This window comes from Hemicordylus capensis, chromosome 2, assembly GCF_027244095.1.
Source record: "Hemicordylus capensis ecotype Gifberg chromosome 2, rHemCap1.1.pri, whole genome shotgun sequence".
Classification (NCBI taxonomy): domain Eukaryota; kingdom Metazoa; phylum Chordata; class Lepidosauria; order Squamata; family Cordylidae; genus Hemicordylus; species Hemicordylus capensis.
The window spans coordinates 344305976-344333149 of NC_069658.1; the positions used below are offsets into that span (position 1 = coordinate 344305976).

The window sequence follows — 27174 nt, forward strand, 5'->3', positions numbered from 1 at the left end:
ATTTTCCTGTTTATGCAACTAGTTGTGTAGGGTCACATTACTTTACTACTAACTATGACTGAGAATACGTATATATCACTTTTCAACACCAGTCCTCAAAGGAGTTTACATAGAAGTTGGTTGTAGAGGCATTGCTAGGGGAGAAGGGGCCCGTGTTCGCCCCTCTCCCCGGCAGCCCCTCAGAGTGAGGGAGTTGATGAAGAAAATAAGGAGGGGTGGAACTGGGGGGCCTTCAGAAGCTGTGGGGCCCAGAGTTCTTTGAACCCATCTGCTCAATTATAGCTACACCCCTGAAGCCTTGTCCCCAAAGGGCTCATGATCTAAAAAGAAACACAAAGTAGACATCAGCAATAACACCTGGAGGGAACCTGTGGTGAGGATGGTTGAGGACAACTGCTAAATGAGAGAGATTTACCATGTTAAAAGGTGTCTCTGCTTAGTTAGTGGGGTATCCAGTACTGTATGCGCTGTTTGAATGTAAGTGGATATAGGCCTTTGTTTTAAATGCCAACCAGTTCATCCTGTGGCCAAAAGAACCTGTTAATTTCTTCTGCTGGTATTACAACAAAGAACATTTTAGTTGTTGCTGGCTAAAGTAAGCATGCAAATTAATAGAAAACAGGAATATATTAGTGGCTAGGGTTTGTATTCTCCTGTCATGGCTGTCTCAAATAATTAGACTGCCAGAAGTTTATTTTATTTGTCTATTTCTGTTTAAATTTCTAATACACCCCTAGGTTATTGCTTGTAGAATATAACAATAAAATTCACTGGCTGACAGCCTCACTAACCATATGGAGGCGCTGCATGTGAAATGCCTCCACAGTGTTTAGTAATTCAGAGTCCCACTGTGCAGGTGGGAGGAGATGATTTTCGCCAATCTCTCCTTCTACCAGAAGTGCTCTTTAACACACACAATATGTCCCTGAGGTATCTGCGCAGCTGGACTCTGGATTACTTAACACTGTGGAGGTACTTAGCATTCAGTGCCTCCACGTGGTTAAACTAATACATTAAAGTAATGAATTAAAATTGCCATGCAGAGTACATTACAAAAACATGTCTCAATTTTAAGTATTATTTGACTAGTTATTTGTAACTTGCCTTTTGGCCCTTACAAGGACCTCAAGGACAGTTAATAATCGATTAAAATCTCAAATATACAAAGTTACAGAGAAATGAATAATGGTTATTAGGAAGAAAGCCAAGCTGCAGTTCTCTGCCTGGGATTCCAAGAGTGGATCCAAAAGCATTCCAAAGTTGTAAACCAAGCATAAGCAACATTTAGTTGCTGCTGTTCCATGTCTCATTCTCCCCGCTTCTTTGTAATTTCTAGTATATCACAGTGTCTGAAGTGATGTCATTGTGTTGTGCATTTTCCTGACTCTGCCTGGCATCATTGGCTATTGCAAGTAGGGACAGAGAAACATACCCATGTTAGCTGCTTTCAGACCTTCACTTTTGGTACAATGAATGTGCAGTGGGAGTGGGATTGCAGAGGTGGCAGGCTCTGCCTCCAATCTACAATTGTTTGGAGGTCTACTCCCCCTGCTCCTTTGGTCTTCGTTGTACTCAAATTGAGTATCTGCAAGGGGCTCTTGCATTATATTGGGCATTATTCCAAGAAAGAGGGCAGAAAGAGAGACAGAGGAGAGGAAGTTCCACATCTCTTGTTATAACATCTAGTCTTGCCTGCCTCTGAATGACCCGGAGTAATTTGAGCATCATTTATAATGGATACCCTCTTGACAAGGTGACAAAGTCTACCTGCAACTTTAACTATTCTGTTAGAGAGATGTACTCTTATACTTTTTCAGAAGCATCTTGGGCAGGCCACTGCTGGGCACCAGAAACTGGTCTAAATGGAGCATTGATCTGACTCCCTAAAACAGTTGTTATATTGTACAAAGAGCACCCACTATTTTCATTGCAAAACTGCGCAATTTGGTCTAGAGGTTAGCGACATCTTGATATTTTAATGTTTGCATTCCTAACATATAATTGCCACCCTCTGTCTCACTGAGAATTTCTCTCAGGAGTTGTTGTTCGTTCTACCCTGCATTTCTTTTTTTTTTAAAATAATACTCAAAACAAACATATATAAAGTGAAAGATATGATGACGACTACCAAGATACAAAACTGTAAAACTACATGGATGAATCATACTGAGAGTTGGGAACATGAATCCTGTAAGAAGCAGAATTCCCTGTTGCATTGTATTGTCTAATCAATTTTGAAAAACACAAGAAGCACAGAAGTTAATATTCCACTCATTAACGTCCTAAAGTAAGGATTTAGAAGGGCTTTAGCATTGTTCTTGAGAGATTTGAATGTTCTTGAACATTGTTCTTGTTTATTGCTCTGAAAGCTTTATAATGACAGGACAAACAGCTTAGCTGGGGTTTTCATTCTTTTTCATGTGGTTCTTAGTTGATAGCTGAACTCTGACAAATCTGAAGCAGCAAATTCATCTCTAAGAATTATACTGCTACTTTTTCTCTGTCTGCTAACAACACTTGTTTTATACAAGTTTATCCCCTTGTTGGCTTTCACATGAATTATTTAGAACATTACAAATAGCTGTTTATAGGAAGGCTGGAAAGAAAATCTCATTTAAACAAAAAATCCAAGGTTTCTGCAAAAAAGATTTCTTTGGAAAGGCGCTAGCACAGAATAATTCAGGCTATGATTAGGGTGTGAAATCAGATCTCTTCTCACATCTTTTGTGTTTGTGTAACAATATCTCATTGGTTTCTGATTTTTGTTATTAAGTGAAGAAGCCAGCAGAATGACTGAATCAGCAGTCATGTGTGAAGTTTTCATGCCAAGTTCCTATATTTAGCTTTTATTTTATTGTTGAAATGGTTAGTCAGCAGTTGGTATATGTAAGTGATTTAATCTTCAAGATCTTTAACTGGAAAGAGGGAGGTTGCAATCGTTTCCAAACTCCAGTTCAAAAACAGGGATGTGTTGAGTAGAATCGGTGAGGCTCCAAGCATAGAATACTTTTGTTAATTTCTGTCTCCAACTGCCTTCACTAAGGACTAGAAAAAATAACTTGCACATGAACAAAAATAAGAGCACTGAAGTATCACATCTGAATTTAGAATTTTTTGGACAGAAAACAACATTGTCCCCACACCCCAGCCGCAAGGAAGACACAAACACATTTCAAGTTGGGTAAAAGGGCCACAATTTATTGAATAATCAAATTAGCGGACTGAGTGTGGAATAAACGCCACCCTCAACAGTGTGGGCCTATCAAAGGCCAGGTTTAGACATTTCTGTCCTTTCCCGTGCCTTGAATGGGAGACACACTCTGACTCAGGGATAGAAGCAGTGCAATCCTGCTTCATCTCCATCATTGCCAACCTCAAATGGGTCAGGGGGTTTCTAGGGCTTCCAAGCCCCCTAGCCGCGCAGCCTTGAGGTTTGTGAAGCTCTGAAGCAAGTGTCATAGCAAATCGAAGTCCCTGTGCTGCACAGCCTCTGAGGACCGATTGACCGATCCACCCTTTCAAAATGCCCAAGGGTGCTCACTGATCTCAAACCCTTCTACAGCTACACCCAGCCCGCACTGTACCTGCCACAGAGGGCGGTCAACCTAGCTTGGCCTTCCTCCCCCATCACCATCCAAGTTCGACAAGCTAACACCACCAGGCAACTCCATACAACTCACGCCTCTCTGGAGCAATGAAACGGAGCAAGTTTGGCCGTGGCTTGTCGAACCAAGGATAGCCCAGTTCGCTTACCCAACCAACCTCACCCAGGTGCACCACTGGTTTTGGGAGGGACACTAGCTGCTCATTATACCCCCAGTGCTGGGAGCAACGTACTCCATGCCATACTCCAACTACCCAACCAGCATATACTGGCACGCTTCCCCAAACCGCATTGGTTACGCATCAGCGAGGTGCTGGCTTGATTGTAAGCCCAGAGGACCATGGAATGGCAGCATAACAGAACACGCGCAGGAGCCGCTGCTCCGCCAGCACCTGCCAAAGGAACGGAAGGACTGAACATCCGGCTGGCTGCCCAGCACATGCCGGCATGCTTCCCCAAACCAAGTTGGGTGCACATCTGTGAGGAGCTGGCCTGATTGCAGGCCCCAAAGGCCATGGCATGGCCACAGATCAGAACATGCACAGGAGCCGCTGCTCTGCCAGCCCCTGCCAAAGGTACAGAAGGGTTTTAATGCCCAGCACCAAGTCAGGGAGTGTACAACCCAGCTTGACGTGCATATCACAGAAATACCCAGACTCAGCTGCCCCATACACTTTAAATAGCAGCAGCATCAGAGCCCCCTGAGGGCAAGCTAAGGCAGCGAGCAGGTTCACTCTGTTAATAAGCACCTTGCACAATGCCGCCATAGCTGATATGCATCTGAGGCTGGCGGATTGCAGGATTGAAGAAGCCCCGCAAGAGGGTGGCAGTAGCACAGCTCACCACAATGAGCCAAACTGGGTGGAAGGTGTCACCTCCAGCCTTAGCAAGCGTGTTCTCCTGACCCTAACATCTCTGATCAGTTGCTGATCGGCGCAGAAGCAACCACACTATTCCCACTAGCAGGAAAGGTCAGGAAAGGTCTGTACAAGCAAGAACCCTACTCTGGGGTCTGGCTGCTGGGGAGGATGTCAGAGATGCAAGGGGACCCAAGATAGACATAGTTAACACTGCCTGAAGCAATCCCACCGCAGTGACAGACTATGCAGGGATCACCATTGTTGAATTCCTGCTCCTACTCTTCCACCCGTAGCCCTAACGACCAAGAGGGGCATGGGGAGTGGACTTAGGTAGTTAGGGGCTTCTTCTCTTTCATGTCTATCCATGCCTCTGTTACCCCTTCACTAAAGAAAGTACTTATGCACTCCTTGGGATTGTTTGCACTCTGCTTCTACCCAAAATGCTTCCATTCCTCTCTCTGAGCATCATGCCTTTAAGGGTCACTTTCTGTCCCCCATGCAGCCAAAATTTAGATACAGGCCCTTTCCTATCATCACGTACTTCTGAATACCATGGTTTAACCTTCCCTGAATCTCTATACCAAAGCTTTAAAAGCTGTTGCTCCTGAGATCTCACTAACTGCCACTGCAATGGGAGCAAGTTGACCCTGGAAAAGCCCTGCTGTATAAGAAATCTTTCCTATCCGCAACAGCAAAAATGGGTGAAAGCAGCCCATCCAAAAGAGTTCCAGCACCCCATGTCCTGTCTTGGGGCAGGGTGGATAGGCCATCATTCTAGCAGCCTCCCAATTTGTGACAGGCATGGTATCCCTTCCAGTGCCGAAATGATACGCAGCAGGCAGATGTCACCTGCTTAATCAAGAACAGTGCTAAGCACTGGCGGTGCCGATAATGGATACAGCTTAATATCCACCATCCTTGCACCTCCCTACACCCCATTCAGGCAATGAGAGGCCAAGATGAGCCAGTCTCAAAGAGTCTAACTTCTTTAGGGTGCTGACCTGCTTCCCACCCTTCATCATTGCCTTCTGTCACGCCATGCAGTTTTTGTGGGCCCAGATGGAGATGCAGGGGCAGTGGACATCATGTCCCCCCGTGTTTGTATATTGCGCTTGACGTATTTAAAAAGCAAGACGTATTAAAAGGTGGGGGAACCCTTAGTGATACTTATCTTAAAAGCAAGAACTCCATCACAAAGGCAAGAATCTCCATTACCAAATGGATGTGGTCCTTTTATTTCTCATCTCTTCATAGGACACCACACCCGGGCTGTATGCTTCCAATATATAAAAACCCTTTCCTGATCCTTATCCTAAATGTATTCTCAAATTAATCGCTGGACTAATACCAAACTAAGCTCTGATTTATGTAAATGCACTAACCTATGGACGTGAGCCTCCCTTCGTGACACATGACAGGCAGTTTAAATAAAGAATGCATTATATCAACAGGATAAAACCTGGGTGTAAGGCAACCCTCTATGTCCATCCCAATTTTTATGTGAACTGCCTAGGGAGTCTCCGCACAGGGTGGAAAATAGCATACACGTACTAGGTCACCTGAGCTGTATGATGATGATGGTGGTGGTGGTGGTCACCTGACCTGGATGATGATGGTGGTGGTGGTGGTCACCTGACCTGGATGATGATGATGATGATGATCTACATTTTATATCCCGCTCTTCCTCCAAGGAGCCCAGAGTGGTGTACTACATAGGATTCTCCTCACAACAACCCTGTGAAGTATGTTAGGCTGAGAGAGAAGTGACTGGCCCAGAGTCACCCAGCAAGTATCATGGCTGAATGGGGATTTGAGCTCTGGTCTCTCTGGACCTAGTCCAGCACTCTAACCACTACACCATGCTTGCTTTATTTATTTATTTAGTTAGTTAGTTAGTTAGTTATTTGAAGCATTTAATATACTGTCCACTCCAAAGACTCTGGGAGGTGTACAATGACATGTAAATAAAGTAACATTAAAAATTACAATCAAAAATTACATTAAAAATACAATGTAAAAAAGATAATGGAAAGGAAATAAAGTAAACTACAGGGCAAATGCCCGGCGGAAAAGAAAGGTCTTCAGTAAGGATTTAAAGGCCAGTAGAGAGGGGGCTAGATGAATCTGAAGGGGAAGAGAATTCCAAAGAAGCGGGGCTGCCCCAGTGCACCCAGATCCCACTCTCAGGGACCTGGGGGAAGTCCACAGGAGTGTGGACCCCTGGCCCATAAACCCAGGGGATACATGCCCAACCGGATGCGCTGGAGATGAGGCCATCCCCTTCAGGTGCCTAGGCTTAGGTGTGGGCCATCTGCGCCACAAGTGGGTCCACCGTTGCTGTTGTGGGTCCAGGCTCATCTGTCTCGAAAGGCCGACCCCACCTCCGATCCAATGTCCTGGTCCAAGTTTCTGCTAAATAATTCCGAGCATACTGCAGGGGCATTGAGAGTAGAGATAGTGAGTAAGAGGTTCCCTACTGTTCTACCTGTCTCTATGCTATGACCTCTGATATTTCTTCAGGTATTACCTGGTGTGTCACACTCCTTCCTTTCCTCCTAGAGAGCTGATGGAAACATATCTCTCTCTCTCTCTCTCTCTCTCTCCTTACGTGTTCATTATGTTGTTCTTTAGAGTAGGATTAGACCTTTCCTATCCCAAGTGTACATCACCACTAAATCCTTAGGATTTAGTTCTGCAGCAATCCCCATGTGTACAGGGGTGTATCTAGGGAAAATAGCACCTAGGGCAAGCACTGAAATTGCGCCCCCAACATCCAAACATCTGACAGTGACATCCATCTTTCAGATAACTTTACCGTAATATCAGCTCTAATACAAGTATTTATTTTATTTTACACTTTTTATATCCCACACTTCCTCCTCCTCCAAGTAGCCCAGAGCAGTGTAAAAGGGGAAAAGAAGGAAAGGTTGTGCCATTGAGTTGGTGTCAGCTCCTGGTGACCACAGAACCCTGTGGTTTTCTTGGTAGAATACAGGAGTGGCTTACCATTGCTTCCTCCCACACAGTATGAGATGATGCCTTTCAGCATCTTCCTGTATCGACTATTTGCTCAGAATTGAGTGCAACTTTACTAAAACCAGTAACTGGACAATACATTATAATGGATATGCAAAAGGAAAGACATGGAATCCAGACTTGATAGTACTACACAGGCATGAAATTTTAAAACTGCCCTGATAAGAAGAAAATATTTAAAGAAGCTGGAAACAAATGGACTGCTTGTTACCAACAGGAGAGCTACAGGGATTGGCAATAAAACACCATTATCAGATGAGCCAGACCTAGTACTTCAAAGGGGTCATTCAAAATTATATAATGGACAATTCTGCAATGGATCATCGATCAAATAATATGTTTACATACAAAAGGCACCAGATTCAAATGCTGCCTCAGTCACAAAGCTCATTGAGTAGTATTAGATAAGTCAAGTTGTGAGAAACAAGCTCTCAGTCTGACCAGCTGAAGTCACTTTCCTCTTTTTCTCCCCCCCCACCTGTTTTTAAGCAGATTTTGCTTGTATTTTAAAGTTATACGTTTAGCTTGCTCAGGTTCTTTGGAGCTTGAGGCCACACCCCCTTTGACATCACATGCAAAGGGAGCATGGCCTCGAACTCTGGAGCTTGAGGCCATGCCCCCTTTGACATCACATGCAAAGGTGTGTGGCCTCGAGCTCCGAATTGCCTGAGCAAGCTCTTCAGAGTCATTTCAGGCAGGGCTTCCTGCCTGAAAGCATCTATTCTTCCTTTCTCTCCCTCTCTTTGCTCCTCGGGGCCAAAGCCCCCAGTCAAACCATTGCAGCAAGAGCTGCTTGGATCCTGGCCCGTCCCATGTCCCTCGTCTTCAGCCTTAACAACCACGTGGCTGGGAAGGAGCTGCAGAATAGCTCCTTCCCTGAAGCCATTTCCAAACAGACTGAAGAGGGGAGGCGAAGGACAGCTTCAACAGCATGCAAGCCCCACCTCCCCACCATCCCCGACCAATCAGGGCACTCCCTGTGGCAGTTGCTGAGGGGGACAAAAGACCCATCCCCTAGCATGAGGCTGCTGGATGGGAAATTTCTCCCTGCAAATATATCAAGTTAGTTATCCCTGCTAACTTGCCAAAGAGGCGCCTTTTTAATGTGGTGATTCTCTTTATTTAGCAAGGGGAGAGCAACTGGCCCTATCCACCCCCAGCACAGCATCCCTCCAGTGACTGTTGCTGGTGTCTATCTTATGTTTCTTTTTAGATTTTGGAGACAGGGATGCATCTTGTTTGTTTGTTTGTTTGTTTGTTTGTTTGTTTGTTTGTTTCTCTTGCTATGTAAGCAGCTTTAGACACTTTTGTTAAAAAGTGGTATATAAATAGTTGTTGTTGTTGTTGTTATAATACCATAAGATATTCTGAGCAGACATATCTGCAATCCTCCGTACCCGGCATGCAGGACTACAGGTATGCAGTAGCTGTATGGGAACAGTTTATCCCAAAAATACACTCTAAAGTTTTTCTCTATGCCCCCAGTTACAGTTTTGAAGTTTACTATATGACCTATTGTCCCAGCCAAGGCCTGTTGCATTCACAGGTGCTCCAACCTTTCAGACTGGGATGCAATCTGAATGACATGTAGATGCATGCATTTTTTTTTTACTTACCCTATCAACTTAAGGAGCTGACAAAATAAGGGGGGGGGACTATTCTGCAATCACAAGTTGTGAAAATAATTAATTCAACCTATCTAATAAGAAATTATGTATCAAAAGAGGAGTACAAAATATCAGCTGTGAAATATCACACATACAGAAATCCCTTTAAAACCACAGTAGTGGACATCTGACCTTTCCTAGTTAATGCTTTTGTGTATTTTAAAGTGATTTACAGATGTGTACCTTCCATAGCTGACAATGAGGTCATTCACACAATCGAAAACTGTGTTCTACCCAGGTATGGGAACTGTGTGTACTCCCAATTTTTGATTGTGTGGAAGCAAGGTTAGAGGAAAACCTGAGTAGCTTTTTCTCCTACCTTGCTTCCACACAATCACTTCTACCCAGGTTTTCCTCTAACCTTGCTTCCACACAATCAAAAATTGGGAGTACACACAGCTCCCAAACCTGGGTAGAACACAGTTTTCGATTGTGAGAATGACCTCAATGTATTATGTATTTGGTTATTTGAATCATAGTCAAGATGTAGTGTGAGAAGTTGAAACTGATAATTACATATATTGAGTAAGGCCTGTGAGATATCAACATACCTGTCTGGACTGTTTTTCATTAAATTAGATGGGTTACAGGAGACTGGGAACCCTGCAGCAAAACCTGTGGAAAAACAGGGTATCAGGTGCGTTCTGTCCGATGTATCCAACCACTGCATGACAACACAAACCGCTCCGTTCATACCAAGTACTGCAGCAGTGATCGTCCAGAGGGCAGGAGGGCTTGCAACCGGGAACTTTGCCCTGCACAATGGCGGATAGGACCCTGGTCACAGGTAAGCAGGACTCTGCAATATTGTTTACTTCTATTTTAATATATTTATATAGTCTGGCATGATACACAGGCCTACATCAGTGGAAGTAGCCCACTGGTGTCATAAAAAGGCTGGAGCTTTACAGCACTCTTGCCTAGTTCCATGTCCTAGTGCCAGCAGACAAGGGGCTGGGTGTGATTATCACTTTTTTCCCTTCCATTTTCGCTGCCAGGAACATGCCCATGAGGCCTGCACAGGCCTCATGTATTTACCTGAATTCAAGACAACTCTGAATTTTAGATGAGCCCCTTAAAAATAGAGGTTAAATTCAGATTATACCTATATTAACCCAAAAGGACAACAATTCTGAATTTAAGATGACCCCTTGATTTCTAACATCAGAGAACTTGGGGGGAAACTAGTATTTGATTCAGGTCAATACAGTATGTTCCTAGAGTAAAAATGGTTTTTGCCAGAATGGGAAACAGAGGAACAGCTAGGTAATTTTTGACCCTAGATCTAATTTGCTTACAGGTCACCCACCCACCCCCCATCGCAAAATAAGCATCTTTTCCATATAGATAGATAGATAGATAGATATAGATATTTCACCACAAACCCACAGGTCAGGGGCAAAGGGCATTTGGAAGGGAAAGGACTACACAACACCCAAATGATCCATAAATCATCTTGATAATGATTTATCCCACAGATCTGTACCAGATCTGAATCCCCCCACTCCCCCCCACACAAAAGACTACACAAGCCCCAGTGGGTTCACATAGCTTCTTGACCACTCACAGGCTAACTAGAACGCAACAGGTGACCCTTGCTCCACAGTTAAAACACAAAATAAACTTAGACATATAGTGCATTCGTAAGGGGAGAAAAAAATTAAAAGCACAACACATATCCCTTGCTTCACAGTTCTCATGCAGACCTTTTGGATCACAAACCAACTTGAGCATACTGTGTTGTGTTTTTTTAATGTTCTTTGTTTACATACAGTATGTAACCGTTTCTCTTTCACTAGATGTGGAGTATTTAATGGATAGAAAGAACTCATTCTGGCAGCTTTACTGCAGTAGGGGAAAAAATCATTAAATCACAGGATTGACCACTTTTCCTTGAAATAACAATACACAGAGTCCTGCCATCTTGGACTACATGGGTGCCCAATTTCAGAACTCTAAGACCAGCTGTTCTGGAAAAGTAAGGGGTTGGGTTTAAGGATGTGTACGAATTTATTTGGCGTGTCCATTAGGGACCCACTGAATCATTTTGGCAGGGTGGGAGTAGTACCTTTAAGCATGAGTAAAGCTGCCCCTTAGCTGCTCCTCTGCCACCCTACCCAATTTCCTGGTGCCACTCTTCGCCACTCAGAACTCTGCACTCAGCTGCGGCACTGCACCCAGCAGCCTGCGCATGGCAACAGAACGCACATGGCCTCCACGCATGCACCCAGCAGCCTGCCCATGTGACACCGAAGTGGGATACTAAAGTGAGTTGGGTGGTAGTGCATGGTGGGTGATATCTAACTACCACCCAACCTACAAAAGAAATGGGTGATTTCTTTTTGTGATTTTAAACACATTTTTAACCTTCCCCCCCAAACCCCCATAGGATCACAAGTCAATCAGAAGCCAGTACAAGAAAACCAATCAGCAAGGGGGGAAAGGCCCTTCCAAAATGGCTCTTGAAGTATTTCAAATCAAAATGGGGTTGTTTTGTTCCAAGCTTGAAACAGGCCCTTTATTTAAAGGGCATTTTGTTTCAAACTTGAGACTCTCAAAACGTTTCAGCATCAAAATGTTTTGCACATCCATAGCATGTAACTGATCCTATGTATGGGCAATGCCCATGATGCTACTTCTAGGTTCAGAGGCAGTATAACTCAGAATATTAGTTGTTGGGGAAAGCTGTTGCGTTCATGTCCTGCTTATTATATGAGCTTCCTGGAGGCAACTGGTTGGCCACTGTGGAAACAGGAAGCTGGACCTGATAGTCCCACTGATGTTAGTCCCACTGAGTTCAGTAGACTTAATCTCAAGGAAGCATGCAATGATATCTGACTCTTGCACACACAAGCGATGCTTTTTTACCCCCCCACCCCCCCGCCACCTTTTAAAATAAAGCATGGTCGAAACAAAACAAAGTTTGTTTGTTTATTATATTTTTATACTGCCTGATATGTAAATCTCTAGACAGTGTACAAATCCCAACATTAAAATCATGGGTTAAGATACATAAAACATGATAAAAACAATATAAAACAAATTATTAAAATTCTAATTAGAAGCTTGTGAGAACAGGAAAGTCTTGAGGGTCTCCTGAAAACAAACAGAGAAGGAGATGTTCTTAGTTCAGCAGGGGGCATATCCCAAAGCCCTGGGGCAGCCACAGGGAAAGCCCAGACCTGATTCGCCACCAGACGAGCTGGTAGCAACTGCAACCGGACCTCTCCAGAAGATTGTAAAAGGCGGGCAGGTGCATGACAGAGGAGGTGCTCTCTTAAATAGCCCGGTCCCAAGCCATTAAAGGCTTTATAAGTAATAACCAGCACTTTGTATTTCACCCGGAAATATATCGACAACCAGTGCATTTCTTTCAAAACTGGTGTTATACGGTCCCTTCCTGTTGTCCCAGAGACCAATCTGGCTGTCGCATTCTGTACCAATTGTAGTTTCTGGACTATGTACAAAGGCAGTCCCATGTAGAGCGCATTACATTAGTCAAGTCTGGAAGTTACCAGTATAAGTACCACTGTTTTAAGGTCATTCACCTCTAGAAATGGACGTAGCTGACAAATCAGCTGAAGCTGATAAAAAGCGCTCCTGGCCACCACCTCAACCTGAGAAACCAGGGAGAGATCTGGGTACAGGAGCACTCCCAGGCTACGTACTTGATCTTTCAGGGGGAGTGTAATTAAAGGGAATTAAAGCATTAACTATATAATCCTGCTTACCAGGCAGTGCAGAGGACCAGGACATTAAATCATTTATTTGGGCATGTGCCTACATAGCCCAGTGCTGGCAATGCCCATGATGCTACTTCTAGGTTCAGAGGCAGTATAACTCAGAATATTAGTTGTTGGGGAAAGCTGTTGCGTTCATGTCCTGCTTATTATATGGGCTTCCTGGAGGCAACTGGTCGGCCACTGTGGAAACAGGAAGCTGGACCTGATAGTCGGATCCAACAGAATCCTTCTTATATTCTTAAGATTAAGGAATCATTCTGGAACTCTGAGCATCCCTGCAGTTACTAGCACAGTAATTTGGAATGAACCAGTCAAAGGCCCTTCGCTGCCAGCTCAGGAAGCTGAATTATCCTCAGCTTCTATTTGATTGCCAATGTTGTCTGACTGTAAACATTTTAGCTATGTGGATGCCCCAATCCGGAGTCCCACATGAGTTATGGCATCACATATTTATGCACGTGAACTATTTGGTCCAACAGAGGAGTAGATCCACAGACACACAAAATTAACAGGTGAATCTGTAAATCTGCTTTACTGCATTGAAATCAGTGGGGAAGCCATTTTGGGTGGACAATGTTCCTCCTGTGCCTGGAAGAGATTTCTGGACTGGTAGTTTAGTAAATAGCCTACTGGTTTGGTATATAACCTATTGTGGAATGCGCTCCCTGCTGAGATATGATCCTCCCCATCTCTGACAATTTTCAAAAAAACACCTGAAAACCCATCTTTTCATCCAAGCTTTCTCAGCTTCCTAAATTTTTTAGGTTTTAATCTCTAGTTTATTTTTAAATTTTTAAATTGTTTTAAGTTTTTGTAAAGGTTTTTAACTTGATGAAAGTTTAAGGCAGTGTACAAATTTGATAAATAAATAAATAATGATACATAACAATAAGGCTTCATTTTTGGTATAGGACTACTGGGTGTACTGGCATCGTAAAAGTGATGGACAGCAGTGGGTAATAATAAATGCCTGCTTTTACAAAAATCGCATTACCTATAATATATGCCTAATGAAAATAAATATGCAAAAGAAGCTTTGTTTTCCTGGTTTTTCCCTAGTGCTCTTTAACCTGTGGTAATGGTACTCAAGAGAGGCAAGTGCTGTGCAGGACAAGAGAAAATGTGATTGGCTTTTGTAAAGAAGAGAAGCCAGATACAATAAGGTTCTGTAGACTACCCGTATGTCCCAGTGAGTATTAAGCTCTATATTTTGACTTTTTAAAAAAATTGCTAGTGATTTTTAGAACATCTAGCCCCTATCTGACAGGAAAACAAAGGCACATTTCCTTTTTTGTAGTTCAAATAGTCTGCACCATGTTCCCAATGTCAGTGGCTTTGGATTTGTCAAAGGTGGAAATATTTACATAAATGGACATCTTTGTGTAGTTTCTAATTGTTCCCAGAAAATAAGAGATATCAGCAGATGGATATGGTATAACAATGAAAGCTGAAGGGGAAGCAATAAGGCATGCTCTTTGAATGAAATTGAAACTCTTGATGTTCAGGCTACAGCAGCTCTTCTTTGTTAGTTAATCAAATTACTTGCAGAAAACTGGCACTGGGAATTGAGTAAGTGAGGCCACATTTGCAGGTAACATGAAACAGGAGGCTACTGGACCCACAGTTAATTTTTCTAACCGTGCATTGCATCGCGGTAGTTCATCCAAACATTCAGCAGCCTCTGGTTTCAAGGCTGGTTGTCCCCTCCCTCCTTCTGGTCCACCAAGGCCACATTCCACCAAGCTCCATAGCACTCACGTCACAAGACTGTGTGCAAGGCATCAGCACGTCACTAGAGCGGCAGCCATTGGCCATGATCTTAAAAGGGGTGTGCTGAGCGCAATTGAGCCTTTTCTGAGTGGTCCACCTGCCCTTGGCAGGGAAAGGGTATTTAAATCCTTTAAATGCCATGCCATGCAAGCCCTTCTTCTGACAGCGAATGCACTGCCACTCTCCTAAGAGCCCTGAAACAAAACTGTATCTCACAAGCACAATTGGGGGGGGCATTATTTCCCTGTTACTCAGGAAAGGGAAGGGAACATGATGACTTCCTAAGAGGGGATATGTATATGAGGGAGGGCAAAGGATCCTGGGGTCTGGCCCACTGTGACCAAGGATGGTCTTGCAAAGGCTTACCCCGGAAAAGCAATCAATGCAGACCAAACCACACTCCTGCCCTCCTGGCAGCTTCCCGCCAGCAGGCCAGCACTCTCATGAGAAGACCAGCCCACTGGGGAGGACCTTATGCTTATCTAGACTTTTGGTCTTCGGTCGGACTGCACGCTCATAAATTGAGCAAACCCAACAAAGGGGGCCCGGCTTGCGTGGGGCCCCCACTCTCTCTGCTTGATGACAGAACTTTTGCACAGCTACCCCCTCCTCTCCAGGGAAGCATTTCACTCAACAAAATATCTTGATGCTCCGGGTCTTGTCACATGTGCAGAATGAGGAAACAGTGACCGATCTTTACGCTAATTCAAAATTCCCAGGTTCAGTCTGGCGTTGTGCCATATGCAGAACTGCCGCCACAGGGTATCATGGGAGAGGGGAGCCCTGATTTCCAGCAGCCCCAGGAGAGTGGGGTCACCATTCTGGGCAAAAACGGACATGTTCAAATGCCAGAGGGCACACTTTGACAGCTCACCAAGACAGGAGCGCTGTTGGCAGGCTACCCATGCCCACGGCTTTCTTATATAGAGCAACTTGGCATCTGTCATCCGGTCCCCATGGCCTGACATTCTCATGAGAGAGCAGTCCGTAGGAGAAGGGGAATTGTCATCACATATTAGCAATAGCACTTACATTTATATACCGCTCTATAGCTGGAAGCTCTCTAAGCGGTTTACAATGATTTAGCATATTGCCCCGCAACATTCTGGGTACTCGTTTTACCGACCTCGGAAGGATGGAAGGCTGAGTCAACCTTGAGCCCCTGGTCAGGATCGAACTTGTAACCTTCTGGTTACAGGGCAGCAGTTTTACCACTGCGCCACCAGGGGCTTAGCGATTCTGCCCAATTTGGGGCTGGGCCCCCCTTCCCCAACATCATTGTACAAAAAAATAGACCTTAGTCATTCAAGAATCCCTGCTTGGGGCTGCCTATTTAAGCCGGCCCTGGGTATTGCTGCCCTGCCATAATCACTGCCCTGTCCCAGCACTCTAATGGCCCTGTCTGTGTTGCCATCTCGAAGGAGTGTGTGCTTGTGAACATACATCGTTGTCACTTCATTTTCGGGGAGCAAAATACTTAGTGCCTGTCCTGTCATCCCGTCCCCTTTCTCTCCTGTCTGCCAGGAGGGTGGAGCAAGGGACAGAATGGGAAAAGGGAATGCCCCTGTGTGACTTGGCCATTTGACAGGCTGACAAGTTTGGACTGGGATGTTGGAGTGTACCTGTTGCCAGGCAACTGCTTTGTTGGATTGGAGACAGGGGTGGGGCAAGTGCTCGGAGAAATGGCTAGCAAGAAGCGCCACAGGCATCGAGCAGTTGCAATCCTGGACAGGTCTGCTCTGCCATCTCTGTGATTGTGGTTCCAGAAAGTGAGTAACACCACGGTTATGGCACTGTCCATGTTAGGTCGTAACTCTGCCACCACCACTAAATCTCAGGTTGGGGTGGTGAAACTTACTACAAACCAAAGGTACAAATTGGAGTTTGGTGAGGCATTTGCAGGTCGCTTTTGCCACGAAACCACAGTTGCATGCACTTGTATGCAACGGAGTTCCAATGTCTGCCCCGTGTAACTTCGTCTTCATGTTATCTGCGAATGTGGCCTGAGTGTTTAGCAGGCTAAGATGACCTTTCTCTTCCCTCCACTCCTTCTTTTGTGTTTTGTGGGATTGTTTCCTTGACTGGGTACAAGAAAAAAGGAATAATCTACCTTATTTGGTACTATTAGGGCCATATTACTTATCAACAAGCCCAGGTTTGCCACTGGGGGTATATTCAACAGAGAGTCAATAAGCAATTCTGAACAAAAGAGGAACACTCTTCTACATCTCAAAATAACACTTTTCAGAGAGTTGTAACAGTTGTTTTCAAGCAACTGTTTGTCACATTCACACTTTACCGTTTAGCTGTTCACCTAAAAACCATGATGTGTGAAGAAGCCGCAAGGTTATAGGAAGCCTGTTTGAATATTCACATAGACATTTTTTCCCCTGTTACGGCCTCTCTGGAGACATTTATCATCATTATGTTCCAAGCTATTTGTACTTGGTAAATCTGAACAGAGATATACAAACTGTTAAATCCTTTAAATAAATATTGTAGTCATATTTTTCCAAGTGTAGCTGTGGCTTTTTAAAAGAGTAATTCTTTTTTTACTAGATCGGAAGCTATTAATTCTGTTCACTCAACCAAAGATTGTAAATGGTGCATTAAGAAGCTACAAATATGCTTATATTTCTTTCCTTCCCACTCTCTACCCTTTTTCTCTTTCAGAAAATTTATCAGATACATCAAAGAAAACGTACATGATACAATGGCTGTCAAGACCGGACCCAGATTATCCTATCCAGAAAATATCTTCAAGTAAAAGACCCATTTATAACTCTGCCTTTGCCCTTAAATGCATGCCACATCAAATGTGGACTTTGCCTTCTGCTCTATTCTTCTTTCTATATGGAAAATTTCCTTGAGTCTGCCAAGTTCTGTCTTGGGCTGAATCTTTCCCCCCTGTGCTGGGCCTTAGCGCACAGTGTCTTTCTTCTCTGGAGATTGAGTAGCAGTGGCAGTAGAGATTGTGAAGGTGTTGGATGTGTGAAGTAGGACTCCACAGTGTGTTGCAAGTCCTCTAAAAAGTGAGCTGGTATCAGTTTGCTTGTTGATTGGTGATGGTGAAAAAAGGCTGTTAACTGGCTCATGATTTCAGTTTGATGGTGAAACCGAGAACTTATTGTGAATGTGATCACATCACAATAATGACACCTTGTAGTGCTAAAGTTCTCCTTTTGTCTAAAGGTCCTCTATCTCACAACAGGTTAGCTTCAGTGTTTTTGCAGAGTAGGCAAACTCAGTGGAAGTACTCATTCCATCTTTCTTTACAGTCATTGCTTTTACACTCATGCCTCACAATTTTTAAATTCCTGGACTTTAAAATTTGTGTTTGTTACCATGAAGATCTTATTACTACAAGTAGCTGAGACTCTCTCAATATTCCAGTCAAATGCTGCTTTTGTACTATGCTGTTATTGAAGCTCCTTGACCTGTATGTGCTCTTCTTTTCCAAAACAGCAAGCGTTTCTTCACACAGCTGTGCCAGAATGTTCCTTATGTTTGTTTGTTTAAGCAAACAGAAAAAACAAAATGGCAAAAACTTAAGTGGTTTATGCTACAGGTTGTGGTGTGCAGTATTTTAATATCATTGAGACAATATGACATTGCACAGTATGGCAATGTCAAATGTTGCTCAACAGTGAACTCTTTATACATCATTACATCCATCAGTCTTTTTTCACCATTTGCATGTTTGACTTGACTGGTTCAGTTGTGTGTGTGTATGTATGTGATCTATAGATATGTGTCAACTGGCAAACATAACAGTGTGAACAACTACAGAATTACCTCAATTTTTATTGCTTTATTTCATTTGCTTGGGGGTAAAGAAACTACGTTTAGAAAAATGCCTTAAAGTTTAATTGCATTGGCATTAACCACCAATTTCAGCTTTAAACATAAACAGTGCACTGTTACACTGAATTAATCTTCATGTACAGTGAATGATAAAACTTGAAAGTTTTACTTGAATGATAAAACATTTGGAAGGAAGTTTGCACAGTCCATGTATGAGAAAGGGAAAAATTATTACCAGACTTCAGAAAAGATCAATTACCTTTTACCTTATCCAGTTTTAATAGGTGTTGTTCCTTCAACATGTGTTTGTGTTGAAGATCTAGAACATTGTTCACTGAAGCATTTTATAACACTGAATAACAGAAGCATATCAGTCCCCGAGTATCATAGCAAATTACTTGCTACCTCTTTCCACCAAATCATATCCCTTAGGAAGATGGCCCTGTGGATCTTTTAACAAATGTAGCACTTCAAAATTGTCATTATCATGTGATCACATATTTAAATTTTGCTGTTACTATGATGATTTCCTGCAACATGTTAGTAATTTTACATGGCAACGTAAAAGGCAAAGACATGTTATCTGGCACTGAATACTGTTATGTACAATAATTGGTGTTTAACTGTTATCAATTTATTCATGACTGTTAGTTACCTTTAAATAGACAACTGTTAAGTGATGTTTCAAGATATGGATGGCTATAGAGAATGGTGCAATAAGGTATCTGGGCATTGTGCACTAGATCTCTATGCACTTTGGTTTATCAGGGATATTTTATTAGTGTTTTGTATGTATTTAACATATTATAAAGATGTGCCAATTCAGTTTGCTTTTCAATATTTTTATGAGGCCAGTTGAAATGTGTACCAAAGTGACTGTGCAAATGACTATTTTTTTCTTACTGCTGAGTTGAAGACCTAACTTCCAATCTGTCATGCATTCTGCAAAATAAAACAAGATGAAAGTTCAGTAGGTCTGGCGGTTTTGCTTTAGGAAGAGAAACATAAATTTTATTCAGATGTATACAAGTTTAGGAGAAACAGCAGAGTTCTGTGTTATCTGAAGGTCTTTGAGATTTATTGTAGCATACGTTTTGTGGGCAGAGGCCCACTTCATCAGAAAAGTTTAGGCCACAAAAGTTTGTGCCACAATAGAGCTGTTATTCTTTAAGATGCCATAACACTCTTGATCTATCTTTTTCACTGCAGCTGCCCCTCCAGAATTGTTCACAATGTAATTATGAATGGGAGCTCGTTTGATTCTGCATTTGAGCTACATGTTATGGGGGTGGTTGTTTTTCTGCCAGAAAAAAAAAAAAAATAAGGCATTTTTCTAAAGATGCTTCAACTGCCTTTTATACTGAACAGTCAAAAAAGTTCTAATGCTAACTATTCTAATGCTATCATATTTTAATGGATACATTCATTATATAGAAGACATGTTATCTCTAGCTTCATAGAATTTGTAGGGAAGTTCCCCTGCCCCCATGAGTCTGATCTAACAGAGCCTTGATTTCATAATATACTGACTATTTAACACACATTAAAGTTAACATAAGAATCACTTCAAAAAAGATTACCCCAAAAAAATTGGTAGTCCATGATAATTTAAGGAAAGTTGTGTTCAGTCATGTCAATCTGTGCTAAGAAATTTAAAAAGATTTGCATATGATAGACTGATATGTTTGCCAATTAAACACATTATTGCCCTATGTTATTTAATTAGAGGATGAGTGAAGAGACATCATGTAAAATCAGTGAATGCTTCTGAATTTGATTAGGTGATTCTATATGTTGCAGTGTGGTTGTTGAGAGTTTGACACCCCAGACACTCATGCTGCCATGCCTGCCTGCAGTGCCATTCTAATAGCCCTGCAATGCTGCCATAGCATCATGGTTGGTTACATCCTTTCCAGAAAGCTTACAAACATGTATTTAAAAATTCATGGAGGCAATAGCTGCTAAGGGGAATGGATTTGGCTTGGCAGGCAAGGAAAGGGTTAAAAACTCCTTCATCCCAGTATCCCACTATTTCTGTCATCCTGATTGCCTTCATGGGAATAAGCTGTACTGTTCTTAAAGGGTCCTTCAGCTACCATTACACAGGCCTGCATGTAACATATCATTTGGGCCTTAGGATAGATCAGGCCTGCTCAGCTTTGCCCCCCTAGCTGTTTTTGGACTACAAATCTCATAATCCCCAGCCACAGTGGCCAATAGCCAGGGATTATGGGAGTTCTAGGCCAACATCTGCAGGAGGGCCAAAGCTGAACAGTTCTAGGATAGATCCACACATAAAGACACTGATGTAAACATGTCAGACATGCATGCACATTATACAATAAGCATGCATGTCTGACATGTTTACATCAGTGTCTTTATGGCTGGCCAAATACGTTTTGGTGTCTAAAGCAGAAGTCTCAAATGGCACACTCCTCTCATTAATGAAGAGCTTCAACACCATCCACTGTGAAGTTATTATGTGCGGACTTCATTGAGATGAACAGGAACAGGTCAATAGCAAATGCTTGTGTGCAGCACCCATTCATTTCAGTGAAGGAGACATTCCCAGGGCATTGTACTTCATGGGTGAAATGTGTCTTTAGTGCTGGCAGGCCTGCTTCCTGGGGCAGTTGCTTCACCCTAGCCTGAATGTAAGGCTATCTGGTTGTCTCCTGTAGCAAGCACATAAAAGGTGAATGATACACACATTCTTAAATGCTTGTGTGTACATTCAGTGCACCTGGGAACCTGGATCGGACCTCAGCTGTGCGTGAAAGTGTATGGGGATGTATTCTGCTGTTTGTGCTTTATGTGGTAGCTGTGGGAAACACTGATGGTGTATCAATATGCCAACAGTAAATGTTGCTGCCATATCAAGTGTGGAACTGGCAGAGCATTGGGCCAGAAGACAATTTTTTTTAGAGTAAGGTTGAAAATCTATACACATTTGTTTGGGGCTATGTCCCACTGAATCCAATGGGGCTTACTCCTAAGTAAATGTGCATAGGATTGTGCCTTACCAAAGTGTATTTCAAAAAATAAAATGCAAGGAAAGCCAGATATAATATTAATTATAGACAATATTTGAAGTGTAAAGTTGGCACCCGGTTTAGTATTGTCACAGAACTACCAGAATATGGATGCTTTTATTTTCTGACCACTGGAAGCTTGCTTAACATAACTGATGGCCAGATTAGGGCAACTGGGAAGCTCAGTATCCCAGTGCTGACATGAAGCTTCAACACCCTCAGCTCTGCAGCACTTCTGAGTGGTATGCTAATTTCTCCCTTCCTAGGGACACTTAGTATGTGCATGTGCATGTCATTTTCTTTTAAAGTTCTTCCCTACATTACATTTTGAAGGAATGACCACACATATTCAACTTCTAAGATAAGTGTGCAAGCATAATATGTGAAGGAGAACATTTTCCAGGGACAATGTGCATTTGGTGAAACTGTAGCAGGAGTTTCGTAAATGCTTCCTCTCCCCTGGAAAATGGATACATGGGTCACCTTTTCCACAAAGAAGTTTGCATGCATCTTTTTACATAGATGTGTAAGATAGAACAAGATTCACTCTTCGATCTAGATCCACACTTCATATTCTGTATTCATAAAAAGAAAATTGCCCATAGCATTTTTGCACCTTCTTTTGCTTTACTTTAATTTGAATTTTGGCCCACTTTATTTGTTAGCCACCCCATAACAAATTGTTCTCTGGGTAGGTTACAACACAACATTAAAACATAGCCATTTACTAGCACAGATTAGCCATTTACTAGCACAGATTAGCCATTAGTTATTGTAGTAATGTAGCATAATCAGATAATTCAATGCCAGTTTCTGTAAATCTAAAACTTTACTCATATGAAAGCAATAGAAAACTCAAATTGGCTTTATCCACTGAACAAAAGCTTTACTCAGGCAGGTTCTCCTTTAATACCTTCAAATATGCATGAGTTTGAATGTGTGTGTCTTTTTTTTTTTTTTTTTAAGTGTGGGTATCTGAACCTTATTTTGTTTCACCCCCTCAGAGGGAGTAAGATTACCAGGCAAAATGCAGGAAGCAAATCATTTTTAGACATTCCTGTTGTTAACACAGTTAATAAGGTGTGAGGGAGATGATGCCTCTTCAGGAATGATACTTAGAAAGATACATAATGATACTTAGAAACAGTTGGCTGAAATAATCTGAGGGTGGTGGTGTTCATTCCCTGTCTGTAAGATTCCCCCCTCCAGATGCCACATTACCCCAAATATAAAATGTCAGAAGCAGAAAGGAGCAGGAGCAGGCAAGCAGGGGTGGCCCAAGATGCAGAGGCATCAGATGCTGCCCTGTCCCTGGACTCTGGTGGGCCAGCCCTCTGCAAAACCAATATTTGCAGCCTTTGAAAGTGGCTCCAGGGAGTGGATAGAGTAGGAAAGGTTGTCAACATCCTGCTGCTTCTCTCTCCTTGTGCTCCATGCAAATCTTGCAAGTGTCAGATTGGTCTGCTGGTGGTAGTGGTGGTGGTGGTGGTGGTGGTGGTGGTGGTGAGGGGCATCTTCTTACTCTGCTGGCACCCCAATAATCCACTGCTTTGCTTCACCTCATGAAAGGAACCCAGCTTGCTTCTAATATGGCAGATTTCATATCTGAATTGTTTACAAGTATCACTGTGACAGTAAGATTTTAAGTGCTGTATTTCTTTTTCTGACTCAAAAGTTCTCCAGACCTTTTCCTACAATTGATCAAAATTAACCTTCACTCTTCGTTGTGTTCTACTTCCAGTATTAACATTTTTGAATGCTAAAAATCAAAACAAGTATTAGCTATTCATTTCTGTGTTAATCACTCTTTAGGGACAGCTTACCAAGTTTGGTGGCATGTAATACATTGATGGGTGCCAACAATGTAAAAGAAATAGTATAAACACATTTTCAGGAGTGCAATTAAAAAGTTACTCAAAGTTCCCTGTGAACCATTTCCATTCCAGTCCATGCTTAAGGCACACCAGATTCTAGAGTAAACTTGACTTAAAGGTAAAGGTAAAGTGTGCCGTCAAGTCTATTTCAACTCCTGGCACCCACAGAGTCCTGTGGTTTTCTTTGGTAGAATACAGAAGGGGTTTACCATTGCCTCCTCCTGCACTATATGAGATGATGCCTTTCAGCATCTTCCTATATCTCTGCTGCCCAGTATAGTGCTAGCAGGGATTTGAACCGGCAACCTTCTGCTTCTTAGTCAAGCATTTCCCCGCTGCACCATTAGGTGGCTGTCTCTAAATTCCTCAGTTTCATGGATCAGGTTTGCATTTTCAGCTGGATAAATTAAAGGGGGTACATGTTTTACTGGTATAGCTACTATGTAAGAAACTGTTTGAAATGTTCTCATAGTGGCAACTCCATTCAGTGTTTGCAGCATATGTCTGATGCTCACCATGTGAATCGTCTGTATTGTATAGTATTTCCACATTCCATGCCAGCTGCTGACAGGGGTATGTAGTGATATAGAAATCCTTGATATGATTAGGGCTATCCATGTGATAAGGGGTTTTCAGTGATATAAAATCATTGCCAGACAGGAATAGTTTCAATAGCCTCCATCAATTGCCTTGCTTCAATGGCAAGCATGATTTGTCAGTTTGAGGTCTCGAGGACCTAGAACTCACAGAATTCAGGAATGCAGTAGAATTCTCTAACCACTTTAGCCCTATTCAGACATTGAGCCTATTCACACAACCAGAGGCTGGGTGGGAAGTATATTGCTATTCCTATGTTCACCATAATGAGGCTGTTCACACAACCGGAAACTGGGTAGGACAAGTGTCCTACCCAGGTTTGGGAGCTGTGCACGCTGCCAATTTTTGGTTGTGTGGAAGCAAACAACTAGGTAGGAGAAGGGAGAAGTAACTGAGTGGGAGGCAGGAGCTGAGTAGGAAAGCTTTTCCTCCCACCTTGGTCAAATGCTGGGTATGAAAGCTGGTAGGATGGCACTGTCCTACCCAGATCCTATCTCCCACATAATCACGGCTCCCTCTTCCTACCTGGTTGTTTGCTTCCACAGCTCCCAAACCTGGGTAGGACACTTGTCCTACCCTGTTTTTGGTTGTGTGAGCCGCATCAAATTGTGAATAACTGTATCTGTGTACACTGTACAATCATTGTACAAGTGCTGAAGATAATGTGTGAATGGGGCTTTTGTCACCACATCTTGTGAAGACGGGAAAAGCATGCAAAATTTTGATTTCAAGTGTTTGACCACTTCAGGAATGTTGAGAGTGCTTCAGTTCAGGGTCTATATTATGTCTCAATCTAGAGAAGAGCCTCTAAGTCGAAGTATGATTGATTATGTCTCTGGATTACAGCATACACATAATTCTATTTTTCTCTTCCAGAAGAACATTGCCAAGGAGACAAGTCAATGTTTTGTCGCATGGAAGTTCTCTCTCGATATTGTGCAATTCCTGGTTACAATAAACTGTGTTGCAGGTCATGTAATACATACAGGAATAAAACAGGAAGTGACAACACAACAGAATCCAGCCATAGTAAGGTTAATAATATTGAAGAAGACATCATTCCCACACTTACAACACCTTTTGAAGTTCATATCCCACATACTACATCAGGTCGACCAGTTGTTTCCAAGGTGAACATCACTAGTTCCAATGCAACTGAAGATCGGCCAGAAGTTAACTCAGTGGACGTTCCATATAAAATCCATGGTCTGGAGAATGAAGTACCACAGCACAACATCATCTTGAGAAGGAGACCACCTTACGAAAGGACAAAGAACCAAAGAATTCAGGAGCTGATTGCTGAAAAAAGGAAAAGAGAGATGCTCAGGAAATTACATTAACATGGAAATACGACACATTTTTCTCTCATAGAGATGCTACCAATGCTGCAGTAATGCCCATGTCATCACAGAGACTAGATGATAACAGTGGTGCTATGGCAGAAATGGTGCTATAGCCTGCAATAAATGGAAATTTAGAGTTATTTAATTAAGGTTAATATAAATATTGTAATAATGGGTAGAGCTATAGATTGCCACAGAAACTAGTGCAATAATAGGTTTCACTGAATCCCTAGGAACAGTGGTACCTAGCCAGGGTCAGCAGGGTTCTTACTTTTTTGTGATCTCTTGCTCCTGCAGTGGATATGCTTGAGCCCACTGGAATGTTACTGGTATACATGGAATATCATTGAGAAAAGATGGTGATAGCCTATCCAAAATCCTCAGTGATGTTTGGAAGCATATAGTACAGCCTCTAGAACCTCAGCTTCAGGAAAGCATGAGTATGCTTTATTGTAACACCCCAGTCCTCAAAATATTCCATTGGAAATAAGTCCAATCAGTGTCAGGGGAACTTATTCTGAAGTCAGTATGTCAGCATCTAGGGTGTTGCTGACCATGTCTATCTTTCTGTTGTATTAAATAGTGCAGCTCCCATACTTGGGCAGCAACACAAAATACCACTGCAAGATCAAGGAGCTAACTTAGACCCTGTTTCAGGAATCAAACTTAAATATGTGCTTCATGTTAACCACTTGAAAAACAAAGTAGGTAAGTGGTGATGCTACTCACTGTGCAACATCCAGCTGGGCAGAGAATATTCTTAAGGAATACGAAAGATCATTATGCTACTATATGCATTACAAATCCAACTGAATTAGCCTTTAAAATCCATATTTCTTGCAGAAGAAAAAGTTTACATACCAGCTCAGGAGGTTGTTCCAGTAAAAGGCATAACAGTATCTGCTTTCTTTTTCTCATACAAAGGGACCAATACAGCCTTATCATTCATTAATATACTCGCCCCACCAACTTCAACTAGATTAGCCACATACTAAACTTTAGCACCTACTTCTGAAATACAGCTTTCTGTTCATAGACACAAACCATCATCTGAGTGTGAAATATTTGAAAATAAAATATTAATATAATAACAACTCACTGGATCACCTTAGGTTGCTCAAATAGTCCCACATTACTACAGTGTTTAACATTTTAGATAATTTCCCCATCTTTTTCCCCATGTTTTGATTAATTTAAGTGACTGGACTTCCCTTTCATTCAAAAAATTGGTGCTTTTTTGTAAAGAAAATGTAGTTGTTCATGTAATCATTACATTTTCTACAGTGCAATGTTATGTCATTGTGGTGAACATCTTGTATTATCAACAGTTCATTAGAACAGCTGTACTGTAGCAGAAGCAAACATGTCATTATGCATATATACATGTATACACAATCTCTGCTTTGATCATAACAATGTATAGTTTGACAGCCCTTTGAGTACTGGATTCATTGTGCATAGCACTTTCTGAAAGCTTGCATAGAGGTAAGGAGCATCACCATTTGTTGCTGCTTATTTGGTTCAAAGACAAACGTACAGTCTGATCTTAAGCACATTTGCTCATAAACAAATCCAAATGGTTGATATGATCTGCCACCCTCCCGGGATGGAAGGAAGGCTGCAGATCTACAAGCAGTCCTGCACTTCCCTGTGCTGAGATCTGTTCCTGAGGGTTGCTTTGCAGACTGGGCACAGAGGGGAGGGGAAGCAATTTTCACATCTTTCCCCTCCCTTGAGGGCTGTGCAACACTCAAGAACAGATTTATACAAATAGAACTTTTAAAGGGAAATGAGAGACACAAAAATTGCTCGCCTTCCACAGCTGCTCTGCTGTGCAGAGTTGC

The 27174-nt window shown here is 42.4% G+C and overlaps 1 protein-coding gene across 9 annotated transcripts in view; it reads left to right on the top strand.

Moving 5' to 3' along the window:
- Window positions 1-26763, top strand: part of ADAMTS2 (ADAM metallopeptidase with thrombospondin type 1 motif 2) — a 392140-nt gene extending 365377 nt beyond the window's left edge. For 8 of the 9 annotated variants that reach the window (XM_053298177.1, XM_053298179.1, XM_053298182.1 and 5 more), the window contains 4 exons: window positions 9747-9954; window positions 13970-14099; window positions 17354-17443; window positions 24864-26763. In XM_053298177.1, the coding sequence (XP_053154152.1) occupies window positions 9747-9954; window positions 13970-14099; window positions 17354-17443; window positions 24864-25327 (892 nt within the window). In that variant the 3' untranslated portion in view covers window positions 25328-26763. The remainder of the gene's footprint in view (window positions 1-9746; window positions 9955-13969; window positions 14100-17353; window positions 17444-24863) is intronic. The other variant, XM_053298178.1, reaches the window with a different exon arrangement.
- The last annotated feature ends 411 nt before the right edge of the window (window positions 26764-27174 follow it).